The 21603-nt window shown below is 40.0% G+C and overlaps 1 protein-coding gene across 2 annotated transcripts in view; it reads right to left on the bottom strand.

Moving 5' to 3' along the window:
* LOC131035217 (switch 2) overlaps nt 1-21603 on the bottom strand; it is a 127183-nt gene that overhangs the window by 27897 nt on the left and 77683 nt on the right. The window contains exons 3-8 of one of the 2 annotated variants that reach the window (XM_057966874.2): nt 20654-21599; nt 20316-20563; nt 6528-6654; nt 6163-6438; nt 5651-5987; nt 5258-5329 (exon numbers count right to left, since the gene is read on the bottom strand). In XM_057966874.2, coding sequence (XP_057822857.2) covers nt 5258-5329; nt 5651-5987; nt 6163-6438; nt 6528-6654; nt 20316-20563; nt 20654-21599 — 2006 coding nt within the window. The remainder of the gene's footprint in view (nt 1-5257; nt 5330-5650; nt 5988-6162; nt 6439-6527; nt 6655-20315; nt 20564-20653; nt 21600-21603) is intronic. The other variant, XM_057966875.2, reaches the window with a different exon arrangement.

Here is a 21603-nt window from a genome sequence, read left to right as displayed (position 1 = left end):
GGTTTTCCCAGGGTATTTGTGTTTGTCTCTTGGTTCCTTGTTTCATTCTTGAATTTACTTGATTATAGTTTACTAAATTACAAATCTGATTAATAAACTAGGGCATGATTAAATGTTACAAATCTGATTACTGATCTAGGGCATGAATTTAACAAGGTGACCCTAAATTCTTGTAGTGCTGAATTTTTATTAACTTCATTACAATAAAATTATAAACACTTTCTTGAAGTGAGAGCTCATTAGATAATACTGAAATATTAAACTAAGGAATCTTTACCTACAGCATCCAATGTGGATTCCTTTTGCTCTCTTGCGACTTGTTGAGCCTTTATTTCCATCCTCACTTCTTTTTCTTCTGGCAGCACTTCGTTTTTGCCTTGACATTTGTAGCTTAACTCCAAAGGTTCATTGCAAAAGCAAGAATTTTTCTCTTCACAATTCAGTTTTGGTATCTTCATTTATCTTATAACTGAAGGTGTGGTCCTCCAAGGGAATGCGTGATGTCCTTTCTTGTGTGAACCTTCCTTTGAACTTATCGCTTTTGGTGTCTTTGAAAAGGATTTATATGTTGGCGTTGGCTGTGGCTCTAGATCTAAATGATCTTCATCAATAAGGATATTTTCTCTTTCCTATTTGCTTCAGCTAGGACTGGCCTGGGCTTCCTTTTTGGCTTTTTGTTCTACACTTGTCTCCCTTTTGTCTGTATCAACTTCAAATAGTTTGGTAAGGAAAATTCTACATACTTCACGAATGACAAAGCTGCGTTCAAGTCTTTTGGTGAATTCTGATATTTGGCGAACCACTTTGCAATCTGTTCTACTAATGAGTTCATCAGTACCATAAAATGCGACAAAGGATTTTTTTCCCACAACTCTGTTGAGAGAGTCATAATCTATCCAAACTAGCAGCAATCTCTTCATCTTCTTTGCTAAGGAAAGTGGATCTAGGAGATCTATCAACCAATCCAACCACTGTTCTCTACTTGTCATCATTCCTTTGTTCTCAATAATATTGGTTCTTGAAGAGGTTGTTCCACCAAACATTTGCCAGCTTTAGGAATCCCGTGATTCACAGGCTAGCAGGAAACCAGCTTAATCAGTAATGTTTGATCATTTGGCAAGTTTTGGCAAAGTTGTAGGTTTGTAAATATTTAAATTGTTGCAGGAAATAATTTGTTTGTGGTGTCCAAATGATGTTTTTTAATTTGTTTAATGTTATCTATCAATGATCTCTAAATGATTATAGACTACCACAAGTGTAAGGACAGTGAACAAGAAGACCTTAAAAGGCTAGAAATAATGTCAAGACAGAGATTCAAGAGCCTTAGAAGGCTCCCAACATTTTGCACAATGAACTACAATGTGTGAATGAACACGTAGTATGCTTGAACGCTGTCCAAAAGCAACCAAAAAATAAGGAAACCTTAGAAAGCTCTCACAAAGGTAACGAAATGATCTTAGATGTATTTTAGGCTGCCACTAAGATGGGAAAGTGAGTAGCAAATGGTTTGGAGACCTTTGAAAGTCAATAAAGATGCTAAAGAGGCTGTAAATGTGTTTTGGACGGTGAGAAGCAAACCTTAGAGAGTTGCAAACATTTAGTTCAATAATTTTTTTAAGTTTAGCAACACATTACAATTAGAGAGTGGCTGCCCAATATGATGGAGCAGTGTTTGGAAAGTTTGTGTGTGACATCAAAAAGTCTAAAATGATATTTAATGGGGAACTTGTGCAGAGAAGCCCAAGTGTTATTTAGTCTTAAACATTGTGCAATGATTAAAGAGGCTGAAACAATATGTTTTTTTCAAGAGAAGATGTGCAGAGTCCCTTTAAATTGGTTTTGATTGTGTGTGTGGTACAACAGAAGTGTAGAGTCTGTTGACAAAATAACAAGAAGTACAGAAATAAAATGATACTAATCTAATAAATGGAATAATCTAACTACTAACATTCTAATATACTAATCTAAGAAATTAAACCAAACTATTTCTAACTAAATTCCTGGCCGATCTGCAACTAAGCATTGAAGACCAAGAGCAAGTTGAAGGAAAATCGAAATTGCTAATACAAATTCTGATGACTTGTCCATCTAATTTGAAGTTGCTGTGAGAAGCTAATCATAGTGAAATTACCAGAACAAGGGGAGTACAGACGAGGACTCTTGAAGATAAGATGAGGAACAAATGACAATGATCAAAGAAATAACATAAAATATAGAGAACAGGCTGCAAACTAGAATGAGAAACTAAAGTAGATTGGTTGAGATTGATTAATGGATTGAAAGGAGATGCATAGACTGGGCTGCAAAATGGTTGTAACCGATTGCTAGAGTAAGATGATTATAGAGAACATGTTGCAATGGGATTGAAGGATGAAACAAATCCAAAGAGCAGGTTGCAATCATAAATATGATAAAAAAGATGTGGTGAGATTATGTGGTGTGTGAAGAGAAAAGTACTTGGCTGCTCTTATTGAAATATGATGAATGGATCACTAAACAATAGCTCGATCTCTCATCATTTGGTTGCAAAAGCTTCAATATAGAGGGGACACAAACAAAGAAAATGCACCAAACAAGAAAGAAAACGAAGCATCAAGCCCAAAGAAGCAAGAAAATTTGAGAAGAATGACACTTAAACTTCTTAATTTGAAAATCAAGTGAAACCACTGGCTTTAGCAGACAAGTGGTTTCAAAACTGCTAGGGCACTCTGGAGACCCCCAAGACACGAGCAGTTTCAAAATGACTGGGGCATTTTTGAGACTGCCAAGAAACAAGCAAAACTGTCATTACGATTACAAAACCAACAACATGGTTTCAAAATCACCACCTAAAAAGGGGAAGGCTTCTCATGGCATGAAAAAAGGGTTATTTTTTGCATTATTTTTTGGGTCTGGGAAGCAACTTATCTAGAACTATTATGTGGTAGCAACTTTGGGGAATCATTGTGGGTGAAAGGAAAGAAATCATAGAAGTAAAAGAAGCCACAAGTTGCCACTGCAGGCTGTGGCATTAGAATCTCTCAACAAACATAATTTAGTTGCCTTTTTACATCAAATATATGTTTTTTGACTTTCATACCAGACTTCCACATTATTTGTTTTACTTGTAGATCAGAACATAAATCATGGACTAGAGTGAAGATTGTCCTAATGCATGTATAAATGTGCTTGAGGTCGCAATCGTAACAAGAAAAATCTACTTTCATTGTCAATATACATGAGCTCTGAATAGTTAGGAAATGGCTGCCAGACATATGTAAAGAACGTGATATGCATGTAACCAAAAGTTGTTTAGGAACACAACAAATAGTTAAAACTATAAGTTTTAAATTTATAATTAATTCTAGGCTGTTATGGTTTTATTTGATTTTTGTGTTATTTCCCTTTTGCTAAGGTCTATTTACAATTTCCTAAAAAGAAAATGGCAGCCACAGGGAGAACTGCCAGCAAGCCTAGGGATTCTACTTGGAAGCATGGGACAATAGGTAGAGAGCAAGGAATGGTTGCCTACAATTTTTTCAATAGAGATATGAAAGAAGGAATAAATCACCTCAAGTATCAAATTTCATGAATCCCTTGCTGGGATGTTGTGGCATGTACACAAGCAATTCAAGAGGTGGAGAATGAGATGAAAGCTATCCTTGCAACATATGAGCAGAAGAAAGCAGGCAAAAAGAAGAGAATAGAGGCAATGGCAACCCTTGTATGAGTTAAACATAGTTAGAGAGAGATATAGAGTGCTCTTCTTTTTCCATTGGACATGAATATGAAGATCAGGCATTGTGAGCAGCTGTTGTTCCAATTCTTTTGCTCCTCATAACACTCCTGGTGCATAGCGTTAATTGAAAAATACTGTATGGGATATGGAATTGCAGTATGGGGCCAAGTTGGCATGTGTCAATTTTTGGTAGTTAAACAACATTTCATTTAATGTTGCTACAATTCTTTATTGGGAGCAATTGGTCACTACATTGACCATAGGAAGGCATTCAAGGCCCTGCACGATTATGAGTTGAGTGGCCCTCAAAGTAGCTAGTAGGGGAACAAAAAATAATTTGGGAAAATCAAGTGTTGTAGAATTTTATTTGATGACTGGAAATATGGTGGAAACAGGACACCCATTAACCTTATAGGGGTTTCAAGAGGACAATTATTATTTTTGAAGTCAATTGATGTCTCTAGTAAAATAAAAAATGCCAATACCTTATGCCACTTGATGAATGAGGTGGTGATGGAGGTGGCAATGATAAAGGTTGTCTAGATGGTGATGGACAGTGCATCTTAATATGTGGCAATTGGTAGACTTCTAGAGGTGAGGCACCCTATGCTAATATGGATCCCTTGTGCCATCCGCTGCCTTCACCTTCTCCTTTAGAAAATAAAGAAAGTAACTAGGTTGAAAATGTGGTGAAAATGCAAGGAATGTCACAAAATACAACTACAAATGGGTCCTGAATTTAATGAAAAAAACCACTAACAACAAAAAGCTCATACGGTCAAGAGACACAATTTGCAATAAATTCATCATCTTGCAAAGCATTGCAGCCACATTGCCCAACCTTAAGCGTCTGTCTGTGAGAGAAAGGTGGTTGGACAGTCCTTACTACATTAAGGCCAAATTCAAGAGGGTCATGAAGACCATTTTTTATAATACATTTGCCAAGGGCATGTTGGAGATTGCCAAGGTGATTTCAATCAACTTTTTTTTTATAATGTTACAATTTGCTAATTTTGTAAAATCATGAAGCTATGGATATAGTGTCACAGTGGCAATTCAGCATTTGTATGGGTTGATTAGAAACAAATTGAACCCATATGTTGCATTATTGATCGGAGATGGAAATGACAACTCCATGAATTTATTCATGCTACTACCTACTATTTAAACCTTAAATTTTTTTCATTCATTTCATTCAAAACAAATAAGAAGGTTATGTTTGGCCTCAGCATATGTATTGAGAGGATGGTCATTTATGAGAACATTACTTGCTCCTACACTCTCTTCACTCTAGAAGGATTTTAGCCATCAGGATAAAAAGATAGGGAGATAAAGGATCTCCCTAGTGGAGACTTATAGAGGAGTGACAGAAATCCTCCATAGATTCATTCACTAATACAAAGGACTTATGGGACAAGTAACAACTCCTAACCTTGCTCCTTCACTGTAGCCTAAAACCTAACTTTTAAAGCACCCTGTTTAGAAAATTCTAGTTGATTTTGTCATATGCTTTAGCAATATATAGTTTGACAAACAGACCTTTCATTTTGCTAGAGTGAAGAGAGTGTATAAGCTCATGGACCATCCTCTCATATGGCTTAAACCTGTGTCCTACAAAAGAACAGCATCAACATAAATTCCACAGAAAGCATTCTGAGTGCTTTTTGAGTTTTGACAGTTCAAGCAAAAAACTGGCATGCACATTAACTTTAAAATAACACATTAGGCACTACATAGCTAATACCAGTCAGATCTAAGGCACATAATTTCAATGTCATTATAGTTCTCTTCCATCTATTTCCAAAATCCCAGAATTAAAAAAAAATTAAAAAATTATTAATGACTAATGTCCTTATGTAAAATGGAAACCAATATAAGGCATTCAATTATCCTTGCAAGAACTGGGATAAGAGCTGTTGATGATTTACTAACCAGCATCAGTTAGCACGTCTGCTAGCTTTGGCAAATTTTTGCATTGACTACCCTTCCCTAGAATCTTCTCATTTTCTTTACCATCTTTTTGTCCACAGACTGGAGGATCTGTTTCTTTATTTTCCACAGATACAATGCTATTGATATTCGCAATTATGCCCATCTTTTGATCCACGGCCCTGACTGCTAGTTGGCCCTTTGCCACATGATTATGATGCTCAAAGCCTTGCAATCTTTTCTCATGCTGTTCAACAATGTCACTAGTGAAGTGCTTGTCAGACAGGTCACGGAAAAGATTACTGATGCCAAAAAGTTCCCCCTTGTACTCTTTTGAGTCCTGAAACACCAGATTGTAAATTATTCAAATGAATGCATTCATTTGAAATTAAAAAGAAAAACATTCTACATGCAAGTGATGCAGTATACATATTAAAATCGATGCAAGGAATCTTGAATCATCTCTAGCAATTAGTACAGGACACCATTAACCCCACTGCTCAAGCTAGACATACCTGGACACCCTCAAAGTAGCGCTTTTCAAGACTGCCCGAAACAGCAATATTGAAAAGTTGTTGTTTATATATCTGACGTGTATATATGAGCTCTTCTAGGGAACCTGCAGCTAGCAAACGAAATACTGTAACATGTTTTTTCTGCCCATAACGGAAAGACCGATCTTGGGCTTGCAAGTCTTGTGAAGGGTTCCAGTTTGGATCAAATATGACCACTCGATTTGCACTAACAAGATTTAGTCCTAGCCCACCAGCTCGAGTGGATATAAGGAAAACCTGTGAATAGGAAAATATGACCAATTAAGCATCTTAAGTCCCTTATATATGGACCATACTTAAGACAAGAAAATAACTTAAAGGGTCACCTGCTTGCTTGGACTGTTGTTAAAATTGTCAACAAGAGACTGTCGAGCACTCATGGGAATTGAACCATCAAGCCGAGAAAAGCAATATCCTTTACGAATAAGAAATTTCTCCAGTATGTCTAACATCCTGCATGGTGAAAATTGTGTCATGTTACAACCCAAAAAAATATGGTGAATAAACAACAAGCAAGTACTTTTAATAGTGCATACTCTTCAGACTGAATTCAACAGACTAGAAACTTAAGTGCTGCTTTTCCATTCAAAGATGCTTATGTACATAAAGGCAGGGAACAAGATAATGAAAATGTGTTCCTGCTTCTACCCACAGGAAGTCAACAGCAAAAAGAAAATGTTCCTCATAAGTAAGATACAGCTTAGTAAATTACTTTAGAGAACTACATTCTCCAGTCACTTTGTTAAGAGCATCCAATCACTATATCACACCTGTATTTAAGAGTAGGCTATATATTACCTATGAATGAAATTCAATTTGATGGATGTCTTTGAGAGGCTGAAATTTATGTTATTTTCAAAAGAATTTTATGAATTGCATTTAATAGAGATTCAAGCATCCAAAGAGAAAGAGCTTTATTATGCAAATAGGAAATGTATGCCGCTTTAGTTTATTTTATTTTATTGTTAAATTCAAATTCGATTACTAAAAAGTAAAAAGAAATAGTCTAGTTACAGAATATGTAACCAGGGTAGTCACATTAAATACCCCAAACAGGCTATACACTGGCTACAAAACAAAAATAGATTGCACCAGTTCATAGATACATAAGTACTAGAGTAGCTATAACATCTATTACATTGATTTATATCATTCATTTCTGTTCTGTTCGGCCAAATTCTGGTTCTCAGCATTCTGTTCTTCCTGTTCCTGATCCTCAATACACTGTACAGCACCAATGGGGGGAATGCTTTCCCAAATGCTGCAGTCAAAGTTCTCGTGTGTAACCTCCAGATCTCTTACAGTTTCATCTCTTCGGAGCTCATATTGATGCTGCTTACAGTATGTTTTTGGAAGTCTATCTACTCATTCTGAAATTTGGAGTCATCTTTCCTCAAGTCTTGAGGCCAAAAGTCTGCATCTTGGATGTCTTCTTTGAATAATAGTGAAGCACCTTCATCAAGAATCTTCACAAACCTGTCAGCTGGCATCTTCAGTGTAATGGTAACCTGTTCAACAATCATTAAGTATGAGAGTCTTGCTTTAGACTCAGTAAGGATCTTTGTCTTGCCTTGGCATACATGCTCATTCCTTCTTTTCCAGAAAAACCATAAAATTTCAGTAGAAAGGGATAACCAAAAGAATTTAAGATTATTGTTTAGAGCTTTCACAAATCCACAAAGAATTTCAAACCAAGAAATGTTGTTCCTAACATCCCATCCCACAATGTTACTCATAAACAAAGACCATATAGAAGAAGCAATTTGACACTAGAAGAAAATGTGATCGATGTATTATCACACAGTGGACAGACAACAGATGTAGCACCAGTTACAAGATTTTTAAGGAGAAGCAACCACCTAAAACATCACTTTTTTAGTTTAATCTTATTCGACCAACAGATAGTAAAAACTGAGGATCATTCTATCTTGTCAAGACTCACATTCCAGGCCCTGTCAACATGACCAAAAACATTAGGGATTTGAGGTAATAGTTTATAGAGACTAATCGATTTGATTTTCAAGAGGTGGGTACCACCACTCCATTTAAAATTCTCATAGCAATCTGAATTAAGCTTGATATTTATCAGAGATTTCAACACCTCCAATCTTTTAACAATGACAAAAAATGTTCTTTTACTGGTATCCAACAAATTGAATTCTGATTTCAATTGATTTCATGTTTCAACATTGCGTTTTGTAAAAATGTTACTGAAAGAAGAAATACCATTACTATTCCATTTCTTGGCAGACCACCCCTGAAGTAATGCCAAAGGTTTGTTGTTATGACTCAAATTCCACCATAATGATCTGAAACCAAAAATTTCATTTTCTTCTGTGTTTGCAGCTTCACAGCCATGAATTAATTGCCTGTCATACTCCCAGGCCTTCCAGATACTACAGAATACAGTAGATCCTGAAGGTATAATACTGAATATGCCAAAGAGCATATCATGTAAGTGGAAATTTTTCCATTGTTTTGCAGATTAGGAACTGCATCTTGTAAATTTCTTCTAATTAGTACTTTCCAAGGTTCACTGCCCTCCATGGCTTCCTTTCTTTTGTTTCAAAAAAAAGTAAAGAGTTAAATATTATGTACTAATACAAGAGCGGATTACATTGAGGAAAAATCCTTGTAACAGAAATTAGGCACTCCTGAACAGGAGTTCATAACATACAACTGGAAGATAGAGGATCACTTAAACTATAGAGATAGACCTCCTCACTGTATACAGAAACATGTCTAGCATAATTACCAACATATCTGGCATAATTGCTAACATATCTGGCATAATACATGATACACCAGCAAATATGAATACAGAGAATAGAAAGAATTGCTTTAAAAACTTATGATTATTCCTTCTTCCTGTGATGGAATCAAAGGGCAGGGAGAGAAAAATTATCAAAGCTTGAGGTTTGTACATAAACCTGTGCCAAGCAATCTTGTGAACAATGGCAGCAGAACTTTCAACAATTCTGACCTGCCTTTTTGAGGGTGAAGCCAATTCAGCTTTCTCTTGAACACCTATCCTTGTTTGTAGTTCGATAGACTAAACTGGAGCAGGAATTGAAACAATATAAAATCAACTGTGCTGGATGTTCAAAACAGTCACAGTAGAATTTTCAGCATTTTTGGCCTGCCTTTTTGAGAGCGGAGCCAATTCAGCCTGCTCTTGAATGATATTACAATTTTCCTCCTAGCACCTTCGAAAAGGAGGTTAATGTTGTAAGCCTCCAAAGTCCAGAGTATTACATGCTGCTCTATAATTTTATCTGTTCTATTCATAGTTCGAAAACTCACAACTCAGCAAAAATCAGCACACACAATTTTGACTCGAATTCAGTGACTCTACAAAACTTGGCAAATTAATAAAATACCACTGTTACCAGTTCGTCCCTAGGCAACCCTGGGTCCGGTCCGGTTCAAACCGGGTTCAGAGTCCTGGTCCAGTCCTCTGTGGGTTCAGCCAAGGTCTTGCCCACAGCCTGTGGGTTCAGCCTGGACAAACCCAGGCAAACCTGAGCTGTATTTCACCTGCACATGCATCCAGCCAGAGAATTTGGGTGTTCTTTTTTTTTAATTGTTTTAGACTTTTTATTGTAAGGTATCCATCTATAGCAGTGACAAAAAGATTTTCAAAACCATGGCATCAAGGAATAATTACCGAGTTGCTATGCTAGAAAGAAAATGGAAGGTCTAATATAAATCATAAACCCTTGCATATTCCATTCTCAATCTCTAATGGTATCAAATTTATAACAATGCATGAAACATGTTTATCATTATTAAGGACAGTGGATTATGTTTGCAAGAGTATTAAATGACTGCCTTCAGCACTCTATCAAGTGTGTAGGGGCAGTGATCTATAGATAATAATGAACAAGGGTTAGAACCATGTTAAAACCTTAGGGCCAATTCAATACTCTAAGGATACCTTAAGCCTTATCCATATTTTTGACACACTTCAAGGTCCTATAAACTCAAAAAAAAAGCAGTCTTAATATGTGTAAAAACCTTGTGATACAGTACCAAACAAAGATTGTACAGGGAAGCAACCATAAGAGTGATAGTCAACTTCAAATGATAGTGGTATTGAAAGAAAGATCAAAGTGTTCTATGAAGAGTATCCTATGTATCACAGTGTTCCATGAAGAGCCATGGATATGATAGTCATTGTTGTCGGGAATAATCATTATGTTATGTTGTTATATTATGTTTATGTTGTCGTCGGTAATAATGAGTTACGGCGGTCAGTTAGTTAGCCGACAGGTAGGTAGTTGGAGTCGCGACGGTTGTGTCGCACCCCTTCGGGTATTATATATTGTGTACCTTTTCTTCGAAGTAGGATCATGATAGTCGTGTCAGATATAATGTTATAAGCACTTGATGTACATGGACTGTTGAATTAATATAGAGACTGGTTATTTAATGTATTTCCATTATGTTCTGTGCATTTACTTTCTGCATTTAACCGTTTACCCGAGAGGGCAAACATTTGGCGCCGCTGCCTAGACATACTCGGGAACGGAAGACACGGATGGCGCACAGACACAATGGGCCTACCCATTGGTGAAATAAACCCAGAGACCGACGACGCCCGAACAAAACTTTACACAGGAGAAGACACGGCAACGCGAGAATTTTCAATTTTGCTCCAGGTAGCCATTCAGACCTACGTCCGACGAGAAGCGGCGGAGGCAGAAATCAAACCAAGTGCCGTGTGGACAGCGCTGGAGGTTAGCCCGGCAGTAAACCGGTTGATGAACCACCTCCCCCGGTTGCTTGCACAGGCATCGCTAGCACAAAAGGCCCGCCTGGAGGAGATTGCCCAGGAAGAGCGACGACAACAAATCCTGCAACTCTACGAAGAGAACAGCTGACGGGAAACAGAACGAGATGGCGCTAGGCCAAGAGGAAATTGAACCTTGTAATAATCCCAACACACTGCTGATATAAATTGTGGCCGAAAGGCAAAATAAAAATAAAAATAATAAAAGTTTTTTTGTGTACATGGCGTGTGTTTGCTGTGTATGGAAGTGACTTATGCCCAATAGACTAAATAAGGACAAAAATAAAAAGATACAGAGTGACGAATGGGAAGTGGCACAAACCACGTTGAATCTCAGATAGCAGATAGAACGAAGGCGTAGGCTAAGGCAGCTTGCCGAGGGACGACCGGCCGAGGGGTTGCCCTAAGGGAACCCAGGAGGTGTCACGGAGGTTGCGGAGGCAGAGATAGACGGAGAGAACTACACTGTCTACACTGTTGTAGGGCTGCCAGAAGGAGTCACGGAGGGTGCCGAAGGAGAACTCTACAGTTCGCCAGAATACCACCGTAGGGTAAGAAGCCGCGAAGAGTTGGTGGAACAAACAAGGCGAAGTCTAAACCTGATCAACGCTACCAGAGACTTGCTAAAGAATTTGTCCATTTCAGAAGACAACCGGAGGGAGACAACGGAAGGTAACGGTACGACCGAAGGTGCCGAGGGAGCACAAGGGTATCGTACAGGAGGCAATTTGTTTGGTTCGGTGTCAACAACTTTTTCCGGAGGACCCACGAGTGGAGCTTCAGTTGCAGGAGGCGGAGGATTGCCAGGTACAAGCACACAAGGAATTAGAGGAGCGAGACCCAGTGGAGGGATGGCGAGTAAACAAAAATTGCCAAAGTTCATAGGGGAGGGCAAGGAAGACCCCTTATGGCATTGCCGTACATGTGAAACCATTTGGTCCGCCAACGAAATAACAGACCAGGATGACTGGGTACAGCAGTTCCCAGCCACGTTACAAGGAGTTGCCATAGATTGGTACTCCGATGTGGACAACCAAAAAGTGGCCACGTGGGCCAATCTACAAAAGGAATTCACGGGGGAGTTTCAGTAGCTCCGTGATGACAATGAAATTGTAACGGAGATATACAGTACCAAACAAGGTACCAGGGAGACAGTACGAGCATACAGTCGGAGGCTGAAAGAACTCTTGGGTAAAATGGAAAGCCAACCCGCAGATGGATTGAAGAAACGATGGTTCGTTGAAGGGTTGAAATCCTCCCTACGGAGGAAGATGAAAATTGTACCCCCGACATCATATGACGATGCTTATAATAGGGCGATGGACCTGGAGAGCGAACACAAAACATCAAAGAAGAAGAAAAGTAATAAATCGTCATCCGAGGATGATGACTCTTCACAGGAAAGCAGCAGCGACGACGAGGCTGGCAAATGGGTGCAAGCACTCCAGAAAGACATGGAGCGAATGAGAAAAGAATTCAAAATAATGAGAAGCACTGGTCGGAACGAAGGGGACATATGGTGCACTGAGTGCAAAGAGGAAGGGCACACAAAGGGTACTTGCCAAAAGAAGGCATTTTGCGAGATTTGCCAAGTGATGGGACACTCCACCAAGGAGTGCCCATACAACATGAAAACCCGAAGTACGCAAATGAACCAGGTGCTCTTCACGGAGCAGGCCACAACATTTGCACCAGTGGGTACCGGCCAACATACTAACACAACGGCATCATCTGGAGGATACCGAGACAACAGACGCGGCGGCGCAAGGAATAGCAACAATAACAATAATGGAAGCCGTATCCAGTATGACGCCAAGGGCCGGCCAATTATCCAATGTAGGGCCCGTAATCAGTGGGGGCACTTCGCCCGTGATTGCACGAAGGAAGCCACCCCTCAGCACCTCTGCCGTTGGTGTGGGCCAGGCGACCATGAGGACGCAAATTGCCCGCAGGCAGGGGTTAATCTCCTCAACATTGAGAAGGCTGAGAAGATTGGTGAGAAAGAAGTACTGGCGATCACCCACACCCAGACGAAAAAAGCCACTTATCCCGACCCCCGTACGGAGAAGGAGAGATTACGGGAGGCAAAGGCCAATATTGAACGTGAGATGACGACCGAACGATGGGACAACAAGGTGGCGAGTACATCATCCCGTACGGAAGCGGAAAATAACATCATTGGGCAAATCTTGCAGATAGAGGTGCCGATAAAGGTAAAAGACCTTCTAGACTCTATGCCACAATTGAGGACTGCCATCCTCACCAATGTGCAAAGCACTACATTATCGAGTACACCACAGGTACGAGTTCTCACCATCGCATCGTCGAGTGCACCACAGGTACAGGTTCCCGCCACCGCATCGTCGAGTGCACCACAGGTAGGGGTTCCCGCCATCGCTTCGAAGAGTGCACCACATGTGGAGGTTTCTGTTAGCCCTTCGACTGACCCGATGTTACTAGCCTTGAGCAGTGGTAGACACCCAGCTGTGGTAGAAATGGGTATCCGTGGGACCATTCTGAAGGACACCATTGTGGACGAGGGATCTGGGGTGAATGTACTACCAGAAGAAACATGGAAGCGGTTGGGGAAGCCCACCCTATGGCCACCCACATTCAACCTGGTGGGAGAGGACCAACACGGCATTAAGCCACTCGGCCTGTTGATGGCCCAACAAGTGACAATTGGTACGCAACCATTCTTGTTAGATTTCGTGGTTATTCCCTCGAAATCTAAAAGGCTATGACGCCATCCTGGGGAGAGCGTGGTTGATCAACGCGAGGGTAAACCACAACTGGAAGAAAAATACACTTTCCATGGAGAAGGGAGGGCGGAAATATACCATTGACCTACACACCCAAGATGTCGGCGAAGAGCTCGCCTCTTTAGACTCGGACTCAGAGGACTCTAATAAAGGGGAAGGGGGTCCTGATGAAAGCAAGGGCAAGAACGCGATGGAACCGAACAGTGAAGGGGTGCTCGAATTGGAGGGATGTTCTGAAGATGAGGTATGCTCACTTAACGGGCTCTTCCACTGGCAAATAGAGGATTACGAAATGTTCCAAAGCTACAGGCTCTAAGTAGAGGAACCAGAGCAACCAACAGAGGTGTACCTACCGGAATACAAAGAATATTGGAAGGGAGGCGCCCCAAACCCTGGCGACGTAGATAATCCGAAGAGTGTTGGCAACGATTGGAACCCTGTGTGGAAGACCGCAGTCTTCAAAATCTTTATTATTCTTCTTCTTCTTATGTACGGAAAGGAGGTCGTGGTCCCTGTAGAATTTGTGGTTCCAGGTCTTCCGATGGCCATTGAAAATAGATTGGCCACCAACGGGTACAAATTGAAACCCTACCACGCGAAGCGCGCAGGGGACCCGAGAGGCCGGACAGACACCCAAGAGCCCGAAGGGGGACCCGAGAGGATGGAAGGGGACCTGAGAGGCCGGGCGGGCGACTCGAGAGGCACAGGACAAAAGGAGACTTTTGGGCGAGGAAAACCGAGAAGGATGAAGGGCGATCCCAGAGACAGGGGACCCAAGCCGAAGACTCTCTAGACAACTTTAAAAAAAAAAAAAAAAACCCGTACGGTCGTATGAGACAGTTAACTGCACGGCAAGAAAAAAATTTGTGAAAAAAAAAAACCACCATACGGGGCAGTACGGCAGATGACCGTACGGTTGGAAGAAAGAAAGAAAAACGTACGGTCGTATGTCAGGCGACCGTACGATCAAAAATTTATAAAATGGGAAAAATTGCACGATCGTACGACAGCGACCGTACGATCAAAAAAAAAAAAGAACGGACCACCGTACGGCGGTGACCACCGTGCGGTGCTAACACCGACGGTGACTACCGTGCAGTGGGCCACCCCGACGGTGGCAACACCGACGGGGACCACCGTGCGGTGGTAACACCGTACGGTGGACACCGACGGTGGATGCCATCGTGCGGTGGTCAACTGCACACCCAGCATAAATCCCCGCACAGCCGCACACAAAGCCACACAGCCGCTCCGTCGTCATGGTCCACCGTACGGTGGAGGGGTGTAGGCCGCACGGGAAGGTGGTCGCACGATCGGAGGTGCCAATGCTGTTGTTGACCGTACAGGGAGGTTGTATGGCCGGGGTGCCATCGGGGACATTACAGTGCCAAAAAAAAAAAAAAAAAGAAACGACGACGACCAGATTTAAAATGATTCGCTGGAGTTTGAAGCCAGGACACTGGAAATTCAGAGTGGAAAAGAAAGGTTTTTGGCATCTTAAAATATCACTGAAATGCTATGCGCCATGGACTTTCGTATGGTTCTGAGGGTCCTAGGGGAGCGCACTTGGGGCGCTGTCCCAGGACCCCGCAAGGGGCGTTGACCCTCGACCCCACTGGGGGCGTTGCCCCCAGACCCCCAGTTTATTTTGAGCTACAGAAGACCACGGGAAGTGTTGTGGTTTTTCGTACTATGAGAAAGAAGCCTGCAGCTAAGCATTGGCGGGGAAGCCTTAAGCCATAGAGGGAGACGGATTTGGAGGTTGGGAACAAACAGAGTTTGAGGGAAGGCATTGCAGGTCCGCGCAGTTGTATGACACCAGGGAGTTATTCAGTTCAGTTTTTGGCCTTTGGGGAGTGTGATGGAGGATTTGAGGTGTCTCCTAGCATTTGTGCCAGTGGATTGTTGCCACCTCCAGGCATGACTGGTACGCTTTGAGGAACTCGGAGTATGTCTCGACTGGACATGAGGTTGCCTTGGTGGATGCACAGAGGGCTCGGGAGGAGCTGACCACCAAGTTGGAGGCAATAGTCGCATGAGACTTAGTTCAGCGTACCCAAGAGTTGGATGCCGGGAGAGCAGCACGGGTGGCTATCGAGGACAAATTGGCTAGGGAGATAGTATCAATTGAGTAGCAGTTGGTGGAAGCTAAGACTGGAAAACGTGTTTTGCAGACAAGTTTGGGTTAAGCACAGGAGGACTGTGATGGCAAAGGAAGCAATATTGGTGAAATCCGCACTTGAGCATCGGATGGTAGCAGAAAAGGGTTTTCAGGCGAGGACGCAGCAAGTGTATAAGATCCGGGCCCGACTGGCGTCAGTAGTTTCTGTCGTTCATCTTTATTTTTGTATTAAGTCGTCGGAGTCGACTTCTTTTCTTGGGGGGGATGATGTTGCCGGGAATAATCATTATGTTATGTTGTTATATTATGTTTATGTTGTCGTCGATAATAATGAGTTACGGCGGTCAATTAGTTAGCCGACGGGTAGGTTGTTGGAGTCGCGACGGTTGTGTCGCACCCCTTCGGGTATTATATATTGTGTACCTTTTCTTCGAAGTAGGATCATGATAGTCGTGTCAGATATAATGTTATAAGCACTTGATGTACATGGACTGTTGAATTAATATAGAGACTAGTTATTTAATGTATTTCCATTATGTTCTGTGCATTTACTTTCTGCATTTAACCGTTTACCCGAGAGGGCAAACAGTCATCAAGTTGTTACTCATGAAATGTCATTCATACTCTATCGAGACTACAGTCTATAGGGCTTGTAACCACAAATGCTCGTAAACCCAAGTAAAATGACCTACAGGAGATAGCCATCTAATATGGATGGTGGTAATGATATTTTTGTTGACCCATATGATATTTGATTAATGATCAATGATGGCTGATTGCTGAAACTTGACATTATTATTTTCTAACTTTGAAGTTTAATATATATCATGACCTTGGAGTTTGACATATAATTGACTATTAATATGGTGGTGTATAACTATTTTGCTATGTTATTTGACAATTAATATAGTGGTCTATTTTGAACTTAATTACTGGTGGAAATATGTATATATATATATATATTTTTTTATATGTTTTTGTATTGACAAACCCAAAACGATCCCAACCCCCAAAAAAATTTTGACCAGAACCATGAACCGAACCATTGAACCCGAACCTATAACTTAGAAAAATACTTGAATTCCTTTAAAAATATGAAGTGTAAGGGGAAAAACCCAAAGCATCTAAGTATCATTCAAAATAATACCATCAATGCATGGTGCAGTTCATATGGCATTAACAAACCCCAGTAAGACTTTAAAAAATACAAAACTTTTTAAAATAAATAACAGATATCAAAACACCCTTGTGGGATTCTGAAAAACAGTACCTTTCAATGCATGGTGCAGTTCATATGGCATTAACAAACCCCAGTAAGACTTAAAAAAATACAAAACTTTTTAAAATAAATAACAGATATCAAAACACTTGTGGGATTTTAAAAAACAGTACCTTTCAAAATACATTTAAACAATTCAAACTAGCAACCATTCTAAGATATTCCCAGTAATACAAAGACTTTTTATGCAATTAGATGTCATTCCCAATCTTGTATATACAGCTTTTCTAAAACACCTAGTTTGCAGTTATAACCAAGTAGTTAACTAGCAGTGGCAAAAAATGCAATTGCAGAGTCAAGGGAAAAACTCATGAATAGATCTGAGGCAAAAAATACACTTGCAAAGCCAAGAGCAACCATATTGAAGCTCAAAATGCAATTGCAACAAATGCTGCAGCCCACAATGCAGACATGGTGGCAAGTCCGTACCTCAGACTTGCACTGAGATGGCCATGAATTTGTTCCCAATTTACTCAAGAAGAATTTTGACTTATCACTACTTACAATTTGTGTTGGTACTTCACAGATTTTTATACAATGGTTCCATCAATGCGATTATTAAGAGTAAGACTCAATTTTGTAATTCTATTTAAGCATGCTGTGCAAGAGCCTTACCAAACCACTTCAAAATAGGTGTTATGAACCCCTTTCTCGTAAATACATATGAATCAATGTTTGCCAATTTGGGCCCAGGTTCCAGTTCGGGTTGAGTACAGGAGTTCAATACACAGATTCAGCAAAATAAAAATTGGGAGTTGGGTTTGTCCATATAAAAAACATATGAAAATCATCAATATATAGATTTTTGCAGCCTAAAAGCAGAATTAAATTTAGACACCACATAGCTTCATATAATAAACAAAACCACATAAAAATTAAATACTACTTCAATGACAATTTGTCAGACTCAAATGCCATGAAAAATATTCATTGTTCAATATTGAAATAATAGTGTCAGCATCATATGGCTCTTCAAAAAGATCATCATCATCACTGAGATTAGATGTAGGAAGATTAGAAGAACCGCAAGCACTTAAAAGTATGCTTGCTATCTAGCTCCTCCTAAAATGCAACTTATTAAAAAAAGGTAGCATCCAAGTCAGTATGGCTCTAGCTCCATATCCCACATCTTTGTTTTCCCTTCCTCGTACTCATTTTGCTTGTGTGAAAGAAAGCACTAGTTGGAATGCACATAATCTAAATCCTTTACCTTTCTTGAGTGTAAATGGCTGCACTTTACCAAGTGGATAGAGTATGTGCTCCAATTCAACTTAGATGCACACAAACTAGCAACTTATTGAGTCAAAGTCAAAGCCCAAAAGAATTTAAAAAGTGAAAGAAGAAGATTTAAAAAACTCACCAGTCTGCTGTAGATTTTTAATAGATCCTGCCAGTTTGCCTAAATTTGTGTACAGTTCACCTGGATTCATCCAGGACAAACATGCAGGTAGAAAACAGAAACCTGGAAAAATCCCTGGGCAAATCAATTCAGAACTGGTACCCAGTTAAAAACATACCCAAACCCAGGGCCTCCAAGAACCAAATTGGCAACACTGATAATTTTAACTCTTTATATTTTAAATAGCTTCACAGTCAATGGCAAGGAGAGAAAAATCAGACAATGCATAACCAGTATATTAACATATTTATGAGAAAAGTCTGATTTTCTTGAGCTCATATTGGCAAGTCACTTTCTTTTGCAAAATAGCTTCTTCAACCAATATCTAGCCATCATTTCTAGCCAAGAAGACATGAAGCAGAGAGAAGAAGCTGTGATGGTAGCTTCTTCCATCACTCCCAGATTAGAGCCCGGGGCCAAAAGAGCACCATGCCTTCTCCCACCATCTCCAGTCCTACAGAGAAGACCTGCAGTTTAAATATCAGGTTTAGGAGACGTGTGTCATCATCAACCCTGTACAGGTGCCAGCTGAAGATCACTTGACACTAATAAAGACCTATTGTATGCATTTGGATCATGATGGTCTTCATTCAAGGATGGACTGGAAAGGTAGGCACCAACACATTGGAACAGCTAAAAGATGAATCTCCTCATCATCCCAAGACATTCTCCCCTTTATAACAGACAGAAACCTACCAAATAAATAATCAGTACAAGTTAGGGAGCTCTGGATCTTTGAGAAAATGTCATTGGCTTTTAGAAGAGAAGCTGGCGAAGTTTGGCAAGTATGCAACAAAATGAGTGACTGCTACTTGCAAGAGAATCTGCTAAAAAATTCTAGAAGTCAATCTAGGTTTCAAGAGTGTGTACAAGACTGGTGTGTATCTATTTCTTCAAAACTTGTTGATGTAACAAAGTTCTGAGTTATAACTGAGTTTTAGAGTTGAAGTGAGTTCTCTTAGCCAGTTGTGTCTATATTTCAGCAAAGTTTATAAGAGAATAACCTTTTTTAGTATGATTTTTTTATTTTACTTGACTATTGTAATTATGTGTATGCAGTCTGACCCAGTTGAGTGGTTGATGATTGTTCATTTGACCCTCAACCAAGCCATCAAAATTTGTGACAAAAGAGAAAATATCAAAAGCGCTGACACATCAGTAGAGTCGAGAAACAAATGTCCTATTTGAAGATGATAAGTAATTGATGTAATGTAAGAACAATGGCAAAAATACTCACCATTTCCTAGTGTACACCCTCTGGCTCTACCATCAACAGGGCTCTGCCCTGCACCCGACCCATACATTAAAGGGGTACATTGGGACTGCAAATACCAAAATAGATCCATAATGAACTACAACCTGGATCGCACAAAACCTTGTTTTCAGAAACACCTCAAAACAAGGTTCAAAAGCAAACCAGGGTTTGTAATTGAACTGAAAATTAGTAGCTTATATTATGTTCCCTAAGAAGTTGGATACGATTATGCAAATGTACCAGTTAAATACTTGATTCTGAAAGTATAAGAAAGTATCCATCTTGAAGTGTGGCTATGCATCAAGTAGAGTTATGCAAATGTGAAAAATAAATAGATCACATTTTCTAATAAAATGGTTATCAATTTATCAACAATAGCATTAATTTCAAAATAATCAATCAGAAAAAATACATTAATTTCAAATTCACTCAAACAGAAATTGTACTCTTAACATGACTTGGCAAACATTAACTATTGTTTTAGCTCAAACTCAGACTCAATTACCTGACAGAGTAACTAAAAAGCAGCACTTTATCGCCCTGTAAAATCCAAGATGTCATTAACTTTTCCAATGCCCGCATTTTTCCACAATGCTGTGCATCACTAAGGCCCATGAAACTCTCATCTGGAGCAATGCCACCAATCAATTCGGCATCCTTCTCAAAAACAGCCACCGCTAGCGCTTCATCCTTCTTCTGTTTTTCTGGATCATCCTTGGTGTTTGGTTTGATTAACTCCAAATGGTTGCTGACCTGCAAAGTAAAGCCATGCGTAGAATAAATTTTCAAGTACTTTGATTCTAGAACAAGAGTAGAAAATTGGGAGGCAAATCTTATTTATACCTGCTGAAGTTTTACCAGACAAGGAAGTACAAGGCAGAAAGGACATGAATCACAGCCATCTGGATTATCTCGATGAAGATAAGACCAGATAATTCCATCAGGAACTGTCTTATGACAACACTCAACTCGAGTCAGACGGCTTCCACAGCTGCAAGGTAAGTCCTTTGAGATAAGACTTTGAAAATCTGCACTCTCCAGTAGTCTCTTGTAAACACGCCTTTGCAAGGGACTCATAGCACAAAAAACAACATTATCTTCCTTTCCCCTCATAAGATGCCCAATTGTTTCCCCCTTTGTCCTCCTCAACAGGTATTTCTGTAGAACACATAGCAGATGTTGTTTACGCTCCTCTGCAATTTGTATAAATCGTTCAGGTGCACTTATACGTTGTCCTTGTTTGAGAGGCTCATCATAGAATTCCCGAAAATGTTCACGAGAACCCAAGCATCCAGGAGTAGTCCAATCAAAAACATTGAATAAGTCCATAATCTTGTTTTGCATAATTGTCCCTGTAAGCCCATAGCATTTCTTAGTTTTTACTCTTTTACAGGCCTTGTAGAGCTGAGATTTTTCATTCTTCAAACGATGAGCCTCATCAACAATCACAACTTCCCATTGCACTTCACACAGGCTGTCACCATGAATACGGAATGTATCAAAACTTGTTAGAACAATCTCAACGCCAGTGGTTTCTAATTTTCCTATAACAAGTTCTCTATTTGGACCATGATAAATAGCAATATTGAATGTTCCCCATTCATGAAACTCATTTTCCCAATTACGAATGACGGATGTGGGGCAAATAATCAATACTAATTTTTTATTTTCAATAAGCTTCTGCTTCTTCTTCCCATCAACACCAGCACAAATAAAATTATCAGATTCTGGTTCCTTCTGCAGCACAGCGGCTAGGAATGCAATTGTTTGTATAGTCTTCCCAAGTCCCCTAT

Source organism: Cryptomeria japonica, chromosome 5 (assembly GCF_030272615.1).
Source record: "Cryptomeria japonica chromosome 5, Sugi_1.0, whole genome shotgun sequence".
In the NCBI taxonomy this organism is placed as follows: Eukaryota; Viridiplantae; Streptophyta; class Pinopsida; order Cupressales; family Cupressaceae; genus Cryptomeria; species Cryptomeria japonica.
This window is presented reverse-complemented; position numbering and strand designations above follow the sequence as displayed.